The sequence below is a fragment of the Bacillus rossius genome, chromosome 6 (genome assembly GCF_032445375.1).
Source record: "Bacillus rossius redtenbacheri isolate Brsri chromosome 6, Brsri_v3, whole genome shotgun sequence".
Lineage (NCBI taxonomy): Eukaryota > Metazoa > Arthropoda > Insecta > Phasmatodea > Bacillidae > Bacillus > Bacillus rossius.
Window position 1 is genome coordinate 30,225,764 of NC_086334.1, and position 20,940 is coordinate 30,246,703.

The 20,940-nt window shown below is 46.7% G+C and overlaps 1 protein-coding gene and 1 long non-coding RNA gene across 4 annotated transcripts in view; both read left to right on the top strand.

Annotated features, from left to right (window-relative positions):
- LOC134532966 (Bardet-Biedl syndrome 4 protein) overlaps positions 1-20,940 on the top strand; it is a 38,365-nt gene that overhangs the window by 6,892 nt on the left and 10,533 nt on the right. For 2 of the 3 annotated variants that reach the window (XM_063370050.1, XM_063370052.1), the window contains exon 1: positions 1,579-3,134. The exons of the other annotated variant lie outside the window; for it this stretch is intronic. In XM_063370050.1, the coding sequence (XP_063226120.1) occupies positions 2,372-3,134 (763 nt within the window). In that variant the 5' untranslated portion in view covers positions 1,579-2,371. Of the gene's footprint in view, positions 1-1,578; positions 3,135-20,940 lie in introns of those variants that run through there. 3 annotated transcript variants of the gene reach the window in all.
- Positions 8,605-12,752, top strand: LOC134532967 (uncharacterized). The gene is made up of 2 exons (XR_010075226.1): positions 8,605-12,039; positions 12,112-12,752. It is a non-coding gene; the product is annotated as an uncharacterized LOC134532967 (long non-coding RNA).

A 20,940-nucleotide genomic window follows, 5' to 3' on the forward strand; every position in this document is an offset into this window, starting at 1 on the left:
GAAGATTTTGTTGGTAAATGTGGCCTCTTTTTAAAGCTATGAAAAAATAAGTTTGGTTTAGATACTGCAACTCATAATACATGTGGAACAGAAGGCGGCATATTACACACACCTACAGGCACGCGCCCCCACACACCTTCACACCTATCTACCTCTGTTGCAGTTTGTACTCTTCTTTCATGATCTGTCAAACTGACATATTGTATTTTTTTGTATCATTGTTATTACTGTTATTTGATTTCATTTAAATAGCTCCTACTCACATACACTACTGTTTCTTGAATAAATCATCATCATCTTATACTTCGGCTGCTTGAATGAAATAATTAGGAGCATTTAAAGAAAACTCCACGTATATCTGATTCAGAGTGTTGACGTCGACCCAAGTGCCTACCTAGCTCCCTACAGGCCGTTATGACGAGGCAACGCCTCTCCTGCCAGTTAGGCATAATGATATACCAGTGTGTGTTGTTTTTTTTTCAGCGGACTGTAATCTTTTATATTTTTGAAGGGTATTGTTGTGTTTGTACACCGGGCGACTGAGGTCCCGCCCTGCCTGCGAAACGTCATGTGCTCCGTGGGAGACGTCGAGGGGAGGGAGAGACGCGCCGGGAGGGGAAGCGTCGCGCGCGGAGCGCTCAGTCGAGTGAGTCGCGAGGGAGACACGGTCGCGAGTAGTCGCACAGTCGCTGGGCAGACGGCCCCGAGGAGTAGTCGCGGAGTAGTCGCTGGGCAGACGGCCCCGAGGAGTAGTCGCGGAGTAGTCGCTGGGCAGGCGGCCCCGAGGAGTAGTCGCGTGAATCGCGGGAGATTCTCGTGGCGCGGTTGCCTAACAAGCGGTCACGATTGAGACGCGGGAGAAGGCTTGCAACCTACAGAGACTTAAAACCTATCCTGAACATCGGGAAGTTAATAGTTATCGTGTCAGTGCCAGCGTCGCACGGACTTTCGGTGCGGTACGGAACGGCGTGGCACAGCCCACGGAGCCGGGCTTCACCCCAGACGGACGCAGGCAGGAACGGAGCCAGCCCCAAGTATTCCGTGTTAGTGGGCTAATAAATCATGAGTCGATCGTTGAATTTGGTATTAGTCATTTCGGGCACCAGGTTGATGTTCCCCGGAGGCCACGAGGCCTGAACCCCCTCTACCACGAGCAGCCGGGCAGCTGCACTGTTCCTGGGGAAAAACCTGGGCGACGACAAGTGGCGCTCAACTTGTGTGGCTACGAACTTTACACAGGGCAACGAACAGTAGTGAGTAATTTCAGTGACGTGCAGAGTCGTAGGACGGGCCGTGAAAGTACGCAGGGAAGCAAGAGGCACGGGGAGCGGAAGCAGGCGCGCCAGTGCGGCGCGACAGCGGGCGAAAGCACGTCGCGTCTCACGCCGGGATCAGATCGCGCGGCGAGATAGCGAGCTGCGGACGATAGCACGTCGCGTCTCACGCAGGGATCAGATCGCGCGGCGAGATAGCGAGCTGCGAGTGAAGTGTCGCACGGCGGTGTTGAGTGTCGGCGCGTATTCGCTTACAAAGCTTATCGCGCGAGCGATAATGGACGGGCCTGCCAGTTCAGCCGGGTCGGAGGGACGCAGTGGCGGCATGGACTCCGACGCAACAAAGATGGAAGGGGGAGATAGGTGCGCGTGGTGCGGGCTAGTTTTTACCGCGAAACTGGGCGGCGTAAAAACGGAGGACAGTGAAGTGTGCACCTGTCCGTGGAACAAGACAGGGAATCCGGGAGTGACGCGGGAGAGTGACGGACAGAATCACGGACATTCACCTATAGTGATGCGAGTGACAGAGGTCGCCGTCGTGTTGCCGGAGTTTTCGGGAGAATTACACGAATGTCCGCGGGCCTTCCTAGCCGCATGCCGGGACAGATTGGCGAGTGTGCCGAGGGACAGTTGGGTACCCAAGGTCAGCGGGCAGCTACGGGGCCGTGCACGAACCTGGTGGACGGACACCGGCGATTACCTCACAGGATGGGAGGAGTTTGTGCGGACATTCGAGAGACGCTTCAACGGGCCACAGGCGCGGGCCAGCTGTCATCGGCAGCTGTACTGCACGACGCAGGCGGACAGTGAAAGCGTCGAGGCATTTGTGCACATGAAAATGCGACTCTATCGCCGTTTGGACACTGGGAGGCCGACGAGCGAGATCCTCCCACTCATCTGCGAGCAGCTGTCACCGGACTTGAGACCATTTATGCGGGGCGCGACCGATTTGGAGCTGTCCGAGTTTGTCGAGCGGGCAAGGGAGGTGGAAGGCGACTTGCGTGCCAACCGGGAGGAGAGGACGCCGTTGCGCCCGAGGCGCGAGACTCGTGTTCAGGGACAGGTGGCGCCAGGGGACGCTATGGCCTTGGTGCCCTATGGGGCCCAGTCTCCCCCACGTCACTCAAGACCGCAACTCGAGGCTAGACCGGAACAAGCAGCCAGGCGGGACGGGCGGTATGCGGACAGAAGGGCGAGTGGCAGCAGGCCACCGCGGTGTCAATATTGCACCTCTGAGCAATACCACTGGCACGTGGACTGTCCGACACGGGAACAAGTGTGGCGGAAGATGGAGGCCGAGGGACGCCGGCCGGGAAACTTCCAGTAGGGGGCAGCGATTTAGTCGGCCACTGTCCCCAACGCACCCGCCCGACGATCACGAATCAGTCACTGTCGGCGGACAGAGAGAGGGGTCGCCGACAGGAATCTTCAGCCAGATTCACGGGGAACAGGACGAACGGGCAAACGTCATCAGAGGTCGCGACGTCATCCGCAGCACATCAGGGTGTACCAACACAGCTGGCACCACCAGACGTCAGCGGCGGGCCGATACCAGCAGTCGCCGGCATCACGTCATCGGCCGGCGCGGCCGAACCCACCCGGCCGCCAGTCGCCCCGGCAGCCCCCACAGCGAACTGGGCCGCACCTGTCTGCCTGGGACGGCTGGGGGAAGACGAGGCTGCTCTGCTCCGAGTCCCGGTGCTCCTGAACGGGCACCCCGTCCATGCTCTGGTGGACACGGCGGCGAGCCACTCGTACGTCGCTGCCCACCTGGTGCCGGAGGGGGAACTGGAGCAGTACGAGGGGACCGTCCTACTGGCCACCGAGGGGACCAGCGCGCCCACCTCTGGACGCGCCCAGGTAACCATCGGCATACGTGACCAGTCTAGTCAGACGAGCGCCCTGGTCGTCCAAGGACTCCGAGATGACCTGATCCTGGGCCTACCCTGGTTGGTCCAGGAGGACGCCACCATCGACATCAGACAAGGTAGGCTGCACGTGGGTCGACGGGGCCGTCGCACGGTGTACGGCGTGGGTCGAGCAGTTCCCGCCCCGCCAGCCAACCTAGTCCGACTGGCGGACATTGCCAATGACGTGCCCCCTGAGTACGTCACCTTGTTCGAGGACATGTTGTCACAGCACCCCCAAGTCTTCGCAGCCACGGACATGCTAAGGCGCACGACAATGGCAGAACATTCTATACCTACCAGGCCTCACCAACCTATTTTTGTAAAGCCCCGCGGTTTTGGACCAGTCGAGCGGGGAGCCATACAGAAACAGATTACAGAAATGCTCAGGGACGGGGTGATCGAGCCGAGCGAGTCCCCATACAATAGTCAAGTGGTTATGGCAAGCAAGAAGGATGGGTCTCTTCGTTTTTGTGTGAACTTTAAGCCAGTGAACTCAGTAACAATCCCTGCACCCTCACCCCTCATAAACATTGCAGATTCCCTAGCGGGATTGGGGGACGCCACTATTTTCACATCACTAGACTTAAAGAGCGGGTACTGGCAGGTCCCTGTCAAACCCGAGGACCGCCCCAAAACAGCCTTTACCGCCCCGGATGGTCGCCGATTCCAGTTCTGCGCCATGCCGTTCGGGCTGATGGACGCCCCCACGACGTTTCAGACCATGATGGTCCGCGTCCTGGATGGGTTCGTGGGCGAATTCGTCACGGCCTACCTGGACGACGTGATCGTCTGGTCCAGATCGTGGGAGGACCATGCACGACATCTTGCTTTGGTCCTCGAACGGTTGGCCAGGCACGGCCTCACCTGCGCACCACATAAGTGTCACATCGGGGCGGCGGAGCTCGAATACCTGGGGCATATTGTGGATGCCGCAGGTTGCCGACCTCTACCGAAGCACTTAGACCTCATAGAAACTAAGTCAGCACCACGCACGAGGAAGGAGTTGCAGCGCTTAATGGGCCTCTTAAATTGGCTACGCTCCTTCGTTCCGGATTTCGCGACGGTGACTGCTCCTATCACCGACTTGCTCTCGCCCAAGACAAAGTACAGGTGGACAGCCGAGGCAGACTGCGCCCTGGAGGCCGTCAAGCGCCTGTTCCGGGGAAGTCATGTCCTCGCCCGTATGGCACCAGGGGAGCCCCTCTACCTGCAGACGGATGCCAGCAAGGTGGGTATGGGGGCGGTGCTATACCAGGTCGGCCCCGACGGCGAGCGGAGAGTGTTGGAATATGCCAGCTCCAAATTCGGGCCGGCCGCGAGGAACTATGACGTAAATGAGCAGGAATGCTTGGCGGTAGTGTGGGCGGTTAGTCGCTACCGGCACTACCTCGAGGGCAAAGAGTTCACCCTTAGGACAGACAGTCAATGCCTCAAATGGCTAAACACGATGCAGGGCCGCAAGTCTAAATTTACCAGGTGGGCCATGACGCTACAGAACTATGCCTTCCAAGTCGAGCATGTGCCGGGGAAAGCGAACCAGCTCGCGGACGAGCTTTCCCGGCACCCTGACCCGGCAAACGTCTACGAGGACGGAGGATCCTGGGAGGACCTGCTTCCTCCACAGGGTCACTCCTCAGCTATAGGGGAGTCGTCCGGGCGTGCCGCCCTGTACGCTGTGACTCACCAGCCCCAGAGACTCGGTCGCGAGTCTGTAGACACACTAGCCGACCTCATCAATGCTGTCCAGCAGGTACAGCTGGGAGACGCCGCCGCCAGGGCTGCTGTCAAGGCGTGTGGCGCCCAGGTGACACCGTATCGGAGGGTGGTAGACGGGGTCCTGCAGAGTAGGGCACCTGGGGATATGGAGTCATGGCGAATTTACGCCCCGGAGGGAGCCCGATCCGCCATCCTCGCCTACTTCCATGACCACCGGCTCGCGGGTCACCCCGGCGCAGAGCAGACGGCGGAGGCGCTGCGCACCACGTTTCACTGGCCGGGGGTGGCCCGGGACGTCCGGGAGTATGTGAGGAATTGTCTCCGCTGTCAACACTGCAAGGCAAGGAGGACAGATGGTGAGGAGCAGCAGCGACCGAGGCGGCCCCAACACCCCTTCCACACCATAGCGCTAGACATCATGGGTCCTTATCCTCGGAGCAGCAAGGGAAGGAGGTTCCTCGTGGTAGTCACAGACTTTTTCACCAGGTGGGTGGAGGCCTACCCTGTCTCCAACGTCCGTTCGGGTACACTAATCGCCCTGTTGGACGGGGAGGTTTTTCCCCGGTTTGGATACCCGGCAGTAGTTTTGAGTGATAATGGATGCCAGTTCACGGGTGCCAGATGGAAGCAGGCATGTCGAAGATGGGGGGTGGACCATCATACTACCCCCACATACCACCCAAGGGCCAACCCAACCGAGAGACGGAACCAGGAAATTAAGGCGCAGCTCCGTCTCCGGTTGGGCGAGGACCACAGCAAGTGGGACTTGCATATTCCGGCTCTCCTGTACAGTCTGAGACGAAGGACGAATGCGGTTACGGGGTACACACCGGCAGAACTAGTCCAGGGGCAGAACTTGGCGCTGCCAGGCGAGTGCCGCGTGGCGGCGGCCGCTACAGCAGGGGAGTGGGGCGAGTCGCTGCGGGCAGAGCTGTCGGAGAAACGGGAGCAGGCAAGGCAACATCAGGAAACCTACCTCCGCAAGCACACGCCACAGACGGATAGGCCACCGCCCGTGCTAGCGCCGGGGGAGCAGGTGTTTGTGCGCCAACACCACCTGTCATCCGGAGTCAAAAAGTTCTGCGCTGGGTTAGCGCCAAAATGGGCGGGGCCCCGGCCCATTCTACGTCAGGCAGGACCAACGTCGTACATAGTACGGACGCCCAATGGAGGGCGTACCAAAATTCATAGGGACGACCTCAGACGTGCAACGGACCTGGAAACGGACACAGAGCAGCCCGGGAGTCCGGATTGGCCGCCAGCATTGCCGGCGAACACGCCCCAGGGAGCGTCCCGGACGTCAGAGCCACGTGGTCCGATAGGCCCCCAGGCCCCGGGGGAGGCAAGGGAAAATGTGCCAGACGTTACTCCCACAGACATCACTCCAGCACCAACGTCCACGGACATACTGGAGACAAGGCCAACAGACGCGACAGAGGACGTGATCCCGGATGACGAGACACGAGACGTGACTTCCGCGGCTGCGGGAGACAGGACACCAGGCAGGGCTGAAGGGGAGGAGGCAGAGCAGTGGCCTTATAGCCGGGAGCTGTGGCAGTACCTGGATACAACGTTGGACTCTCTGGAGAGGGGTTGGAAGGGGTGGCCCGCCCTTGACACGGGGCGGCAGGCGTACCGGGACGGGTCACGGGAAATTGTCACGGAACCAGAGTCGGATGATGAAGGGGAGGGGGTCAGTGAGGAGCAGGGCCTTCCCCGCCAAATCTCTGGGGGCGGTTGCGACATTTCTGAGTGTCTGGGAACAGATGTTGAGGCGAACACAGGGGACGAGGAGGAGCGCCGCCTGCGCCAACAGATGCAGTGGACCGGGGATGAGTGCCGTTCGGATGACCCGACCCCCACCCTGTTCGACCTGTTTCCACAGGCTGCATCCACACCTAAGGCGAGTCCGCACGCAGATTTTCCCCCTCAGGCAGGCCCCGCCGCGCTCGTAGTAAGCAAACCCGCTACACCATCTCGTCCCTCCAGGACCCGCAGGGCCCCTGAATATCTGAAAGATTACGTGTGCCCCACTCTGACCATGCCAGTGCGCCGTGACGTACCCATACCCAGGTGCAGCGTGATGAGCCTGTTACCCTCCTGGGAGCAGTGCGAAGTTGACCCCCAGTGTGACCACACAGTGTTTGAATTATCCCCAAGTGCGTCGAGTGATACCTAACTGAGAGACGTTGCCGCGCATAGCGGCCTCGTGGGAGGGGGGGGGCATTTGACGTCGACCCAAGTGCCTACCTAGCTCCCTACAGGCCGTTATGACGAGGCAACGCCTCTCCTGCCAGTTAGGCATAATGATATACCAGTGTGTGTTGTTTTTTTTTCAGCGGACTGTAATCTTTTATATTTTTGAAGGGTATTGTTGTGTTTGTACACCGGGCGACTGAGGTCCCGCCCTGCCTGCGAAACGTCATGTGCTCCGTGGGAGACGTCGAGGGGAGGGAGAGACGCGCCGGGAGGGGAAGCGCCGCGCGCGGAGCGCTCAGTCGAGTGAGTCGCGAGGGAGACACGGTCGCGAGTAGTCGCACAGTCGCTGGGCAGACGGCCCCGAGGAGTAGTCGCGGAGTAGTCGCTGGGCAGACGGCCCCGAGGAGTAGTCGCGGAGTAGTCGCTGGGCAGGCGGCCCCGAGGAGTAGTCGCGTGAATCGCGGGAGATTCTCGTGGCGCGGTTGCCTAACAAGCGGTCACGATTGAGACGCGGGAGAAGGCTTGCAACCTACAGAGACTTAAAACCTATCCTGAACATCGGGAAGTTAATAGTTATCGTGTCAGTGCCAGCGTCGCACGGACTTTCGGTGCGGTACGGAACGGCGTGGCACAGCCCACGGAGCCGGGCTTCACCCCAGACGGACGCAGGCAGGAACGGGGCCAGCCCCAAGTATTCCGTGTTAGTGGGCTAATAAATCATGAGTCGATCGTTGAATTTGGTATTAGTCATTTCGGGCACCAGGTTGATGTTCCCCGGAGGCCACGAGGCCTGAACCCCCTCTACCACGAGCAGCCGGGCAGCTGCACTGTTCCTGGGGAAAAACCTGGGCGACGACAGTGTAAATAGCTATGTATGCACATTTTGCATATAGTGGAAAACCCAAGGGTGAAGGGGGCATGAGAGACTAAAGGTTTCCTTCCTCCTCCTCCTCCCCCCCCCCCCCTTCTTCATCTGTCCATTACACTGGATAAAATTTCATTCAACACTAACCCACCTGCCCCCTCTTTCAAGATGTTCTGGCTCCACCACTGCTTGCATGGTAAACATGACAACACATGATCACACATATGAACATATTTACGTGTGACTGGATATGATTTTTTGCACCTATGTATTATTTTAATGCACAATTACAGGAGTACACATTTGTGCATGTTAATACACGTTCACCATTAGACTGTTCAGTTCAGATTTTTAAATAAACATTGTGTATGTCATTTGTGACACTGTTAAAGCACATTTTGTCTCGCATGAATTTATATAGTCAGAAACATCATCGTTGAAGTTGTGACTTGGTATCTTCTCATTGTATACAAAATACCAAACACATTTTTTAAGATAATTTTTTAGTTGTAAAATAATTGTTTTTTGATAATTTTGAATTTCCTTTTTTTATTATTATTCCTCAGAAATCATGCAATAGTTTATGCCAATTTTTTATGTATTTATGTCATTTATGTGTGGAATCACTACAATGCTTGAATGATGCTTTAGTTTTCTTCATTTCACCAGTGGCAGCCATTGTCTTTACAATCAAATATGTGTAAATATTAAAATTTTCTGTCAGTCTATTAAAACTCTGTGGCTGTATGTGCTGGGCTACAGATGCTTTAAAGTTCTATGTGTCAACGAGCTATCAGGATTTCAAATACCGGTTAAATGTTACTGTGCTGCTTTCTTGCAAACAGTAAGACTACAGGGCTGTCCAACATAAGTAGAGTTCTTTTGATAGCAGTCATGTAAATATTTATTCAACCAGAAGAGGCATGTCCATCCCTTCCCTTTTCTTTTTTATGATCCTCTGGCTCCACCACTTGATACAGTAAAAGACTTTAATCCGGCATGTCTGTATCATGGTCGTGCCCTATTAGCGATATTGCGGAATTACTGTACGTCAATACAGTTCAAACAAAATATGGCAGATAATCAAAGATTAACTAACAACCTGTCCTGGCTTCGCATGATGCGAACTACTAATGTGGCGTTTTTCTATTTAATAATTAAGTAGGTACTTATAACTACCAAATTTTTGTAAGTATCTGGTGTTTGCAAAAATTATATACCTACTTTGTAAACAATGTTTATGCCTTTTTTTTTACTCATGAGACAACACAAACAGATTTTGATCAGAAGTCAACATACAAAAGGGCTATAAATAATGGTGAAAATCGCATCAAAGTAAGAATTAGAATAAGTACCTAAGCGAACGAACAGACATACACAGATAGAGACTTTTTTTATACCATGTCTCCTGAATAACTTACCATGTAAGAGCAAAAATTATTTTAATTGTAACCATAAGAAAAACTATAAAATGTCTAACTTTAAGTAAGCGGTGAGTGTGAAGTCCTCTTTCAGTGGTTCATTGCTAGAAAATAAGAAGTGTTACTATCAGAACATGAGTAATTTTTCCTAGCAAACAAAATTTCACCATGGACAGAAATAGTCACAATATTCTAGTGTTTAGTCATTGAGACTGATTTCTTTGATGCACATGCAAAGTTTATTTTTCTTCTTACAATAAAGAATAATTCATAAAGGTTATAATTTGTTTCAGTAGTTAGAAGTCTTAGAAATAAAGTCACATAAGAGAGCTAATACAAAACCTCTCAGGCATAAAAAAAACACGTGAACCAAACTGTGCCTGGCCAACTTCATGTGTGTTGCAATGTAATTTACCTGCAATCAGTTTAGCATTACGTGTGGGAACGGAGGGCTAACTGAGACATAACCTTACTGCCAAAAGCCAGGTCATCTCTACTAGCAATCTATGTGGCGTGTAAACTTGTGGCAAGCGTGTCATTGACTTTAATTTAATTAGGCTTGCAGTGCAAGTCTAACACAACAGGCATGATTCAAACTTAGATTTCAGGCTGATACTTATGCATACTTGCCAAAGGCTTGGATATTTTTTAAAATATTTTTTATCTGAAACTAACCACACCTTAACCCAACCTAACCGAACCTAACCTGACCTAACGTAACCTACTTTAGGAAGCGTAAACTTTCTTCCAAACCTATATATTTATTTAGGTATTTCCTTTTGTGGAGCTATAATAATAATAATAGCTATGTGTGTGCTTTCAAATAAATTCCTACTTGGGCTTGAAGGAAATGGCCACACTTGGAGTACCAAATTAATATGTGCAGAGAACTATAGGAGTTTAAGGTCACACTAGGGTAGCCAAATAAGTATGTAGAGTTATTTCCTACTTAGGCTCCATACACACACTAAAACGTTGGGCTGAATAAAAACTGTGTAATAAATTTTATTTCTTAAATAGTGTGACTCTCCATTGGTAGTGTTGATATAAGGTAAGTCACAGTTAGGTGTTACTTGATTGATTAGGAACATACATAAATACACACTGGAGTAGGTGAAATAGCAAATGACATAACACAACACTTTGAATATATAAAATATATGATTATTTTATTCCAATGTAAAAACCGATTTAAAAGATTTCAATCTTATTAATATATTTAATTATTATTCATATTCGAAACAACAACCTAACTTAACAGTGACATCATAGGAATTCAATAAAAGTTCAATTACCAGGAGTTATGTTGCGCACATTTAAATATTTTCAAAAGTCTTAATTCGGGTTCGTTGACACTACACAGTTTTTAATTAATGTTTTTAGGGAACTTAAAATCAATTTACCTCGGCTAGTTAGGTTCAGATAGTTCATCGGCAGAGCTCAGAGCCTCTCATCTATAGGACCACTGAGTCTGTTAAATAGTGTGTAAATCGTAAAATTTATGTCCAATTATTATTTAAATCATCTATAAAGTCAATTTAATTCATGAAATCAATATTTATAATAAGTTTCGGCGGCGATGTGACGTAAAAACGGGAGTTGCGTGATTCGTGCATAAGATTAGGGCACAAAATCTGGGCACTTTTATTACTCACGTTATTCACTCCTATGTTATTTATCTTTTTAGATAAATCCTATTTAAATATTCTGAACTCCTTAATGGTTCATAATTATCATCCTCTATCCGGGATGCCTGATGCTAAATAGCTAATTTTCAGGATTTAAAATCGCCGACGTCACGAAGTTGCCGCTCATTCCGCTGGCCATTAAGAACTCTCCTTCTTACTAGTTTCTCAAATAAACCAGTAAGACTCAACTTTTAAATGGTGACCCGTGATTGGCCAAAAGAACCAATTCTGTTACTTAATTTCTTACCGAAAACGTGAACTCCGAACGCAACAATTGCGCGGATAACAAAATTTCACTTACATTTTAAATAAACAAATACCAAAATAATAATTTACATTATAAATAAACAGCGTTAATTTTACCGTTTACAGTTTCCAAGTCCATTAGTCCTTAGAGGGGTATCAACAATACATCGTTCAAATAGTCCGGTAAAAATCCAAAGAATCAATTTTCCATAGACATACATAACAAAATATTGCCGTTTCTGAAAATAAATAATATTATACATAGAGCAAACAAAATAAAATAAATCGTAAATAATAATAAATAATTAAACTGTCAAAACAAACATGTTGCAGTACAGATTTTGCCGCCCTTGTCAATTACATTGAACAGTGCTCTTTGACCTGTTCAAAACGATGCAATGTGATTGGCACTTCCCTTTCTCCGTCGCACAATACACAACACTCTTCGTTGCCTAGCAACGTGCGCACAAAACGACAAACAAAAAAAACAACTTGAGAGAGACTACCTCTCCTCCTGGATTCGTTTTTTTACCGTTGCGCAACTGAAAATCGCGCCTTTTTAAACACTTTCCGTCGGGTCGTCGCTGCTAACAGACCTGCGCGAAGAAGTTCACGGATTTTGCAGTGCAAAATCTTCGAAGGCGGGAACTGCTGCTGCTCTCCGATTGCTTCTGCCTTGAGCCGCTCCTGTTGAGAGGGACTCGGGAGGACTTACTTACTGTGAGTATGATTCACTAAAAGGATTAGAAGGGGTGCAATGTACAAGTGGATCAACAATAGGACGTTCTCCAGGTCACGTCACGGCAGTGGGTCAACGTCCACCTGCGGTGATGACTGCATCCTTGCTGCGACTCCTCCTTCCTGCAGCGGACAGCGGCGTCGAGACGGCGCCTGTCCTCAAAACGACCAACAAACCTGGCCTGGTTCACCACGCGTCGACAGGGTCTGGCGTGGGGCGATGATGCTGTACCAGACAGCACGGCATCTGGCACTGCAGCTGACGTCATCAACTGCTGATGTGGCGGCATACAGCCGCCCTGCCTCACGACTACGCGCGAGACGGCGTCGTGGCGTCTGCGGTGCTGATTGCGTGGGGCGAGGTCACCACTTCCCACAAGGAAGCACTCGTCTATTCCCATCACTGTTAGGTACACAATCGTTGCGAACCGCACTATGTCTAGCTCACTCTGGTGTAACCTCCGCACCTGACTTAAGTATAGGTGTCCGGGTCTTAATCAATAACTTAATCACTATGTGCGTACTTGTACTCTTGCAAATACAAGTGTCTGCAGGCAATACAACTTGTGTACTTGCCGCGGAACCCTATGATGTCAGTGTTAAAACAAAAATATCTTAAATTAACCTTAAAATTCCTAACTTAACATATAACCTTCACATTATTAACATCATTGTTAGAACAAAAAATAAATAAATACAATTAATTATTAAACCTCAATCCTTGCATTACAATGCATGGTTATCAATAACCAATAAATTCAATATTAGGACTTTGCTTGCCACTAACATATCACATTGTTAGTTCGTACTTGATTAATATGCATCACAGTGCATTTGCTTGCTTGTGTTCTCATTTCATGAGATTTCATACATTTCACAAAACATTTCATTATACATATCATTATTGGATATTAAACATCACATGTTTTGCTTTTCATAATAATATATTGATAGCTAACATACTTGCTATTCATTACCTAATGTTTGTAACTTACATGTTTACATTTCATTATTAAAAATATTTGCATTTAACTGTAGCATATTTAGCTTGCAATTTACATTTGCATTTCATAACACTCGTTAACATTCCATCAAAGAATTAATATCATATCATGTACATACTGACAATTAATAGTTCATTATTATGTTTACATAGCCCATATTAGCAATTGATCATAAAATATAACATTTACTTATAATTATATATATTATAACATTTACATAGCATAACATTTACATTTCATTATGTTTACAAGTTATACAATTCAAATTTCACAATGTCTTTACACATTGTTTACATTATCATCTCACATACAGAGAAATCGTTGGTTTACACAATTACCAACTTAGTGATTTTTCCAACTTCAGTTTGCTGTGTTCAGCTCAACAGCTGTAGAAGCTTTATCTTCCTCTTCTCATCTTTCATTACTGTTGTTTTTCATCCCGTAGCGGTCTCGCTGGGTTGAATAATGTTCACATTTCATCTCATCTTGGTTACTATCAGTAACATGAGTCTTGTAATCTACTGAGGCTCCTGGCTTCAGTGTAGCTAAGGTTCCTTTACAAATCAGCTGTTTCACAAACATGCTGTATCAGGATAGCTTTCAACATATGGTATCACATGTTCAATATTTTTTTTTATTTCTTTTTAATGAAAAAAATTCTTGTTTTTTTTTTTTCAATTTTATAACTTCTGTTAGGCGAAGTTGCTTGTGGACACTTGTTTGCCAGAGTACCTTCACTTCTCGCGACAAAGGGCTTAGATCATGAGTTTTTCAGATCCACATTCTTCGCTATTCTTCACATCATTCGAAGAATACTATTCAAATAACTATAACAGTGCTGCGAGTGAATAGTGTTGAAATGACGTAATTTTCTTGTATAAGGGCTTCTCCCAATAAATCCTCAAAAATCATCGATTTCAAAATTTCGTGTTTTCATTTCATAAAATTTCAATACCTTGACATCCAAAGTTTAATAAACTAAATATGATTGGATTTGTATGCGAAGTGAGTGCATACTTTTCTAATCTGCATTCTGGGTAGAATGCAATCCTAGAGATCATTCTTTTCCCTAAATTCATCCCAGAAATGGTGATAAAATAGTGAAGTTTTAAAAATCTTAGTGAGTTCTTCTATAAATATTAGAAAATTTAGTGATTTTCTATTTTTCATCATCAACATAACTACGCCTATTGGATTACTCAGCATCATCAATAAATCAAGGTAACCTGCATAATATTATTCTGCTTGTAGTTGCGAAGTGTTATGTGCTTTTAGAGATGCTTTGCATGCCAGGGTTTACATATGTTTACACAGCAGGATGGGGTATCATACCACATAGTTACATCGACACTAAATAAGCTTAATTTCTTCTCGTTTGTTAGTACACAGTACATACAGCTTCACATAGGTATAGGCTAGTCTAGCGTTAAATATATGTCTCCATGACATTTGAGTTCATACTCATACGAAGAATTGTGCAAGCCAACTGATACATAAATACAATACACATTGTACACTGGTAGCTTCGCAGGCTACAATAACATCTGTATGGGTGGCATTTCACTTCACCTCAAATACAGCAATATAGCGGGAATTACACTTCCGCATAACCACAGGGTAAACATCTGCATAGGTGGCATTTCACTTCACCTTTACACAGAAACAAGCGGGAATTACACCTCCGCTTAACATTACAAATTACAGTGGCTGCACTACGCCTCACATGGTGTACTAGATCACATAATCACAGTGACATACACTTACTCCTCTGTACAGTTCAGATCCTTGGTCTGAAACTTACACTTAGACTGCTCTCAGCTGTTTATGGTACTAAACCTTGTACCATCACGAGGCATTCACAGCTTAGGTCGGTACTGCTTACATAGTAGTAGGGCTCTTGTATTCCCTTAACTGCGTTATATTATAACGGCCTACTGGTCGGCCTGTTGCTGGCTCTGCTAGTGCATAGCAATTCTCTTGCACTATGTCTGTGATGACATAAGGACCTTCAAATAACAAAAACAATTTCTTGGTTACATGTTCCCAGGCCTTGCTTACTGGAGTTGTTTTCTTCAGTACCTGGTCTCCAATTTTAAATTTTGCTAATTTTGATGCTGGTTTCCTCTTGCGTCTGATGTCAGCTTCTGCTGTCAACTTCCTCTTCACTAGAGCTTCTACCTCTTCTCCTGTAGGTAGTTTTTCCTCTTCATTAGGGGTGTGTTCACATCGGGGTAAATACTTCGGGTTGATCGCCACCGATCTATTCAGGCTCATGGCTTCTCCAGGGGTAACTCCAATAGAACCATGTACAGAATGGTTAATAACGCACTCTACATATGGCAACTTATCTCGCCATGATTGCTGCGAGTTATGGCATAGCGTACGTAAAAGACTCCCTATCGACCTCATGAGTCTCTCCACAGGGTTACTTTGTGGATGTCGTACACTGATAGTTGTAGGTATTGCACCTAATTTCCTGACTCCTGTTTGCCACAAATCACTGGTTAACTGGGTACCTCTGTCTGACAATACCACTTTAGGTAAACCAATTTCTTCAACGAAAGTTTTTAATTTTTGCATAACTGCTTTTGCAGTTGGGTTCACAATTGCATACAATTTTGTGAATTTTGTGAAAACATCTTGCATCACAAAAACATACTTAGCACCTCCCTTTGACTGTGGTAGGGGGCCAAATAAATCAACTGATAATAATTCCAATGGTGCTGTTGGAATGATGGGCTGCAACTCTCCATGCAGGTGTTGTCCAGGTGGTTTCACCTTCTGACATAGGTCACAGGCGCTTGTGACCTTACTTACATAGCGTGACATGTTAGGCCAATACACTTGCCTGTGCATTGTATATGTGCCTGAGCATAGGTTCACTGTACAATATTCCTACAAAATTTTCCCTCACATGCCACTTGCCTGTGAGTGTGACTGGGGTTTCACAGTCATTTGAATGAATTTCACATAGTTTAAAATCTATCACCACTCCAAATTGTGATAGAAAGTCAGTACCTATTATTAGCGGTTTTGCTAGGCCTTTCACAACTAGTGCAGTCATGTCTTTTGGTCTGCCTAGGCCGTGTACTGTTATCAGTACCTGTCTGTTTACAATAGGGCTTGCCCTTGATGTCACTCCAATTATCTTGAGTGCTGGTACTGGTATCTTGGGTAGTATTATGCCTTGGTGTTCGAGGTAGTTCACCAACTCCTCACTGATACACGTGACTTCAGCGCCACTGTCAATTAATGCATCCACATTGCATTCTTCAATTTTTAATGTCACATGTGGACAAACTACAAACTTGATGAACCCTATTTTCATCATTTTCATTGCATAGAAAGTCTCTTTCACTTTCTCTTAGCATAACAATGCATATAAATTTATCGTAGCTGATGCAGCTGTAAATTGGAGTTTTATCGTTTTGTACCCCTGAGCCTGAATAGTGGGTTTCTGTTCGGGGCGATCCAACTGAAACCCGTTCTAGTTTAACGTGCCCTGGTTGGCACGTCCACCTGGAACACGTTGTTGTTGTTCGTTGTGGTTCCAATTACTGGGTCCTGCGACGCTGGACACTGCAGCCTTGAACTCGGCTGCTACCGGGTTCACTTCCCCTCGTTGGTAGTATGCAGCCTGATGTCCTGAATGCTGCGCCTGGAATGGTGGCGGAAACGTCGCGTTCTGGTAGCGTTGCTTGTTTCCAGAGAACTGGCTATTATGGGCTTGGCCGCCATGATTCTCTGTCGTCTGGGGGGAATAATGGTGGGGTGGCATTCGGGTTTCTTCGGGCCGGCCCTGGTATCGAGGTTCTTCCGTCTTGCTGTACTTCCTCGCGTACTCTCTCTCGTCTTCAGACGAGGATCTTGGGCGTCGGTCACGGGACTCCCTGGGAGGCCGTACTTCAGGCGAGTAGGAGCGGCGGCGGTTGTCGTTGCGGTCGTCCTTTCTCTTGCGCTGGTACATCTCTTCGTCGCTATGATAATTCCTCGCATTTGACCACCATGTCTTTTTCTTGTTATACGGACCTTTGCGTTGGCTCGTAGCGTACCGGCCATATGAGCTTTGCTCTCTGCCCTTGGGTTGCCAGCTCATAGTGTGGACAGCTGCTTGCCGGTTGTCCCTTGGCTTGTTGTCCCTGTTTTGCCAGTAGTTATTCAGGGGTGGCTGGCGGTTTTGCTGAGGCACCCTCTCGTGGTCCTCCTTAGGTGCTGGCGTCCTGTCCATTTTCTCCAGCTTGTCGTAGTTCAGGAGCCTCTCCCTGAACTCTGTGATGTCTCGGTACGTTAGGCCGGACAACTGCTTTTGGTAGCGCAGCGGCAGCTGAGTCAGTATTGCCGCTACGAACTCCTCGTCCGTCATGGGCAAATCGAGATACCTAGTTTTTTCAAACATTGTGGACAGGTGGGCCTCCAGCGTTGTGCCTTTCCTGGGGTCATACCTCTCAGTATGGAGCTGGGCACGCAGATTACTCTGAATCCGCAGACTCCAATACTGCTGGCGGAACATGGCCTGGAAGTGGTTGTAGCTACTGGTGGTTGCACTCAGTATTTCCCACCAGTAGAAAGCCTGCCCTTTCAACGCGCTGTTGAGGCACTTCAGTACCTCAGTCTCGCTGAGATTGAATGTGGCCGCATATTCCTCAAAGCGCTTCAGGAACCGTATAGGGTTCTCGGTAACCCTTCCTGAAAACGTGGGCATGGCCTCTGCCCAATGCTTGGCCGGGTGGTGGATCAGAGTAGCGGGGTCCATACTAGACGTGTTTACAAACGTCCTGCTACTTGGCCGATGAGTGATGGGGGTGACACGTGACGGTTCCTGGGGCAGGTGCTCAGTGTAGCACTCGGTGCCGCCCTGTTGCTTGCTTGTGGTGGGCAGTGTTGGAACAGTAGGTCCATGGCACTCGCTTGCCTGGGCCTGGCCTATACTACCAGCTGATGCAGCTGTAGGGCTCGGTTGGACAGACAGATTTTCAAACCTGTCCCTCAGCGTAGCTGTGGCCACCTCGATGTCACCAAGCCTACTCTCTAGGTGCTGGATGTGCTCACGCACCTCTTCCCTGGCATTGGCCTGCCCTCGGTGCTCGTTAGCCATCATGTTCCTTAGGGACGTGACGTGGGATTCCAACCCATCTACCCTGCTGTTGTACTGGGAGACCTGTTCTGCTATCTGTTGAATCTCCTCGTGTTGTTGTGAGAGCCTAATCTCGATGCTGTGCTCGAGGTTCCTTATGCTGGCATTGTTCTGTTCCATGGCAGCATTGGTCTGTTCCAATCCAGCCCTCAACTCAGCTGTGAGATTGGTGTTGTTTTGTTCTAGTTTCTCATGAAGGGTAGTGTTGCTCTGCAGTAATGCCTGCATCAATGTTTCAAGTGTCACTGGCGGTGGAGTAGGAGTACTGTCCAGGGGTGCAGCTGTGTGGATGACAGTGTCACTTAGGTTTTCCTGCTCCATGATTAGGGGAGATGTGGGCCGCCCTAACCTCTCCTCACAGGTGACTACAGGTGAATTCCCTGCAGATGATGTATGATGCGACTCACTGCTTGAAGTCTGTGCAGTAGCATACTCCTCTCCTACACTTCGTGATCTTTCTCTAAGAAAGTATTTGTTTTGTTCGTCGGCCATAATGGTGTGCAATGAAATAATCAACAATATAATATGTTACACAAATAGTGCACTCGCACACAGTACTTGGATGGTACAGAATTTACACACAAAAAAATGTTGAGGTGTCCCTTAACCTCAAAATCGGCCCCACCGTATGGGCTCCAAATTAATCTGTGGAGCTATAATAATAATAATAGCTATGTGTGTGCTTTCAAATAAATTCCTACTTGGGCTTGAAGGAAATGGCCGCACTTGGAGTACCAAATTAATATGTGCAGAGAACTATAGGAGTTTAAGGTCACACTAGGGTAGCCAAATAAGTATGTAGAGTTATTTCCTACTTAGGCTCCATACACACACTAAAACGTTGGGCTGAATAAAAACTGTGTAATAAATTTTATTTCTTAAATAGTGTGACTCTCCATTGGTAGTGTTGATATAAGGTAAGTCACAGTTAGGTGTTACTTGATTGATTAGGAACATACATAAATACACACTGGAGTAGGTGAAATAGCAAATGACATAACACAACACTTTGAATATATAAAATATATGATTATTTTATTCCAATGTAAAAACCGATTTAAAAGATTTCAATCTTATTAATATATTTAATTATTATTCATATTCGAAACAACAACCTAACTTAACAGTGACATCATAGGAATTCAATAAAAGTTCAATTACCAGGAGTTATGTTGCGCACATTTAAATATTTTCAAAAGTCTTAATTCGGGTTCGTTGACACTACACAGTTTTTAATTAATGTTTTTAGGGAACTTAAAATCAATTTACCTCGGCTAGTTAGGTTCAGATAGTTCATCGGCAGAGCTCAGAGCCTCTCATCTATAGGACCACTGAGTCTGTTAAATAGTGTGTAAATCGTAAAATTTATGTCCAATTATTATTTAAATCATCTATAAAGTCAATTTAATTCATGAAATCAATATTTATAATAAGTTTCGGCGGCGATGTGACGTAAAAACGGGAGTTGCGTGATTCGTGCATAAGATTAGGGCACAAAATCTGGGCACTTTTATTACTCACGTTATTCACTCCTATGTTATTTATCTTTTTAGATAAATCCTATTTAAATATTCTGAACTCCCTAATGGTTCATAATTATCATCCTCTATCCGGGATGCCTGATGCTAAATAGCTAATTTTCAGGATTTAAAATCGCCGACGTCACGAAGTTGCCGCTCATTCCGCTGGCCATTAAGAACTCTCCTTCTTACTAGTTTCTCAAATAAACCAGTAAGACTCAACTTTTAAATGGTGACCCGTGATTGGCCAAAAGAACCAATTCTGTTACTTAATTTCTTACCGAAAACGTGAACTCCGAACGCAACAATTGCGCGGATAACAAAATTTCACTTACATTTTAAATAAACAAATACCAAAATAATAATTTACATTATAAATAAACAGCGTTAATTTTACCGTTTACAGTTTCCAAGTCCATTAGTCCTTAGAGGGGTATCAACAATACATCGTTCAAATAGTCCGGTAAAAATCCAAAGAATCAATTTTCCATAGACATACATAACAAAATATTGCCGTTTCTGAAAATAAATAATATTATACATAGAGCAAACAAAATAAAATAAATCGTAAATAATAATAAATAATTAAACTGTCAAAACAAACATGTTGCAGTACACTTTTTATATTCCTTTTTAAATTTCTAGCTTTTTATATTTTTAAGATTTCTTTGCTTTTCCTTGGCACCGACTCTAACCGATCACTAGGTACCACATTGCAATAATAATATTATATTAAAATTATAGGTTATAGTTTTGGACAAGAATTGTCACATTGTAATTGTATAAATAAATCTTAAATGTAGATAGATTGATTAATAAGTAAATATATTGCTGTGTACTAAAGGAAGGAAGATAAAAATAAATATTATTATTTACATATGTTGTATTTTGGATTAAATCTGTTTCATTTTAAATTCTTTTTTTTTCTCCAAATATTTCCTTGTATACAAATAACTGGTAGCAAAAAAAATAAATAGTTGGCTATAAAAAATATTTTCAATCAATTATCATTCTGTTTTGTTCTTTTATAGTAGGAATTCAAACTTCAGAAAAGAAAAAAAAACATGATTGTCTTGACCAAGGTTGGGTTACAGATGTGCCAAACAATAGGATTTAAGACCTCCCACTGTACCATCATGTAACCATCTATAATTCTTAGTGGATAAAATGTTTATCTCACAAATTTAAATTTTAAAAATTACAATGGTTTTTCCATTATAGGAGT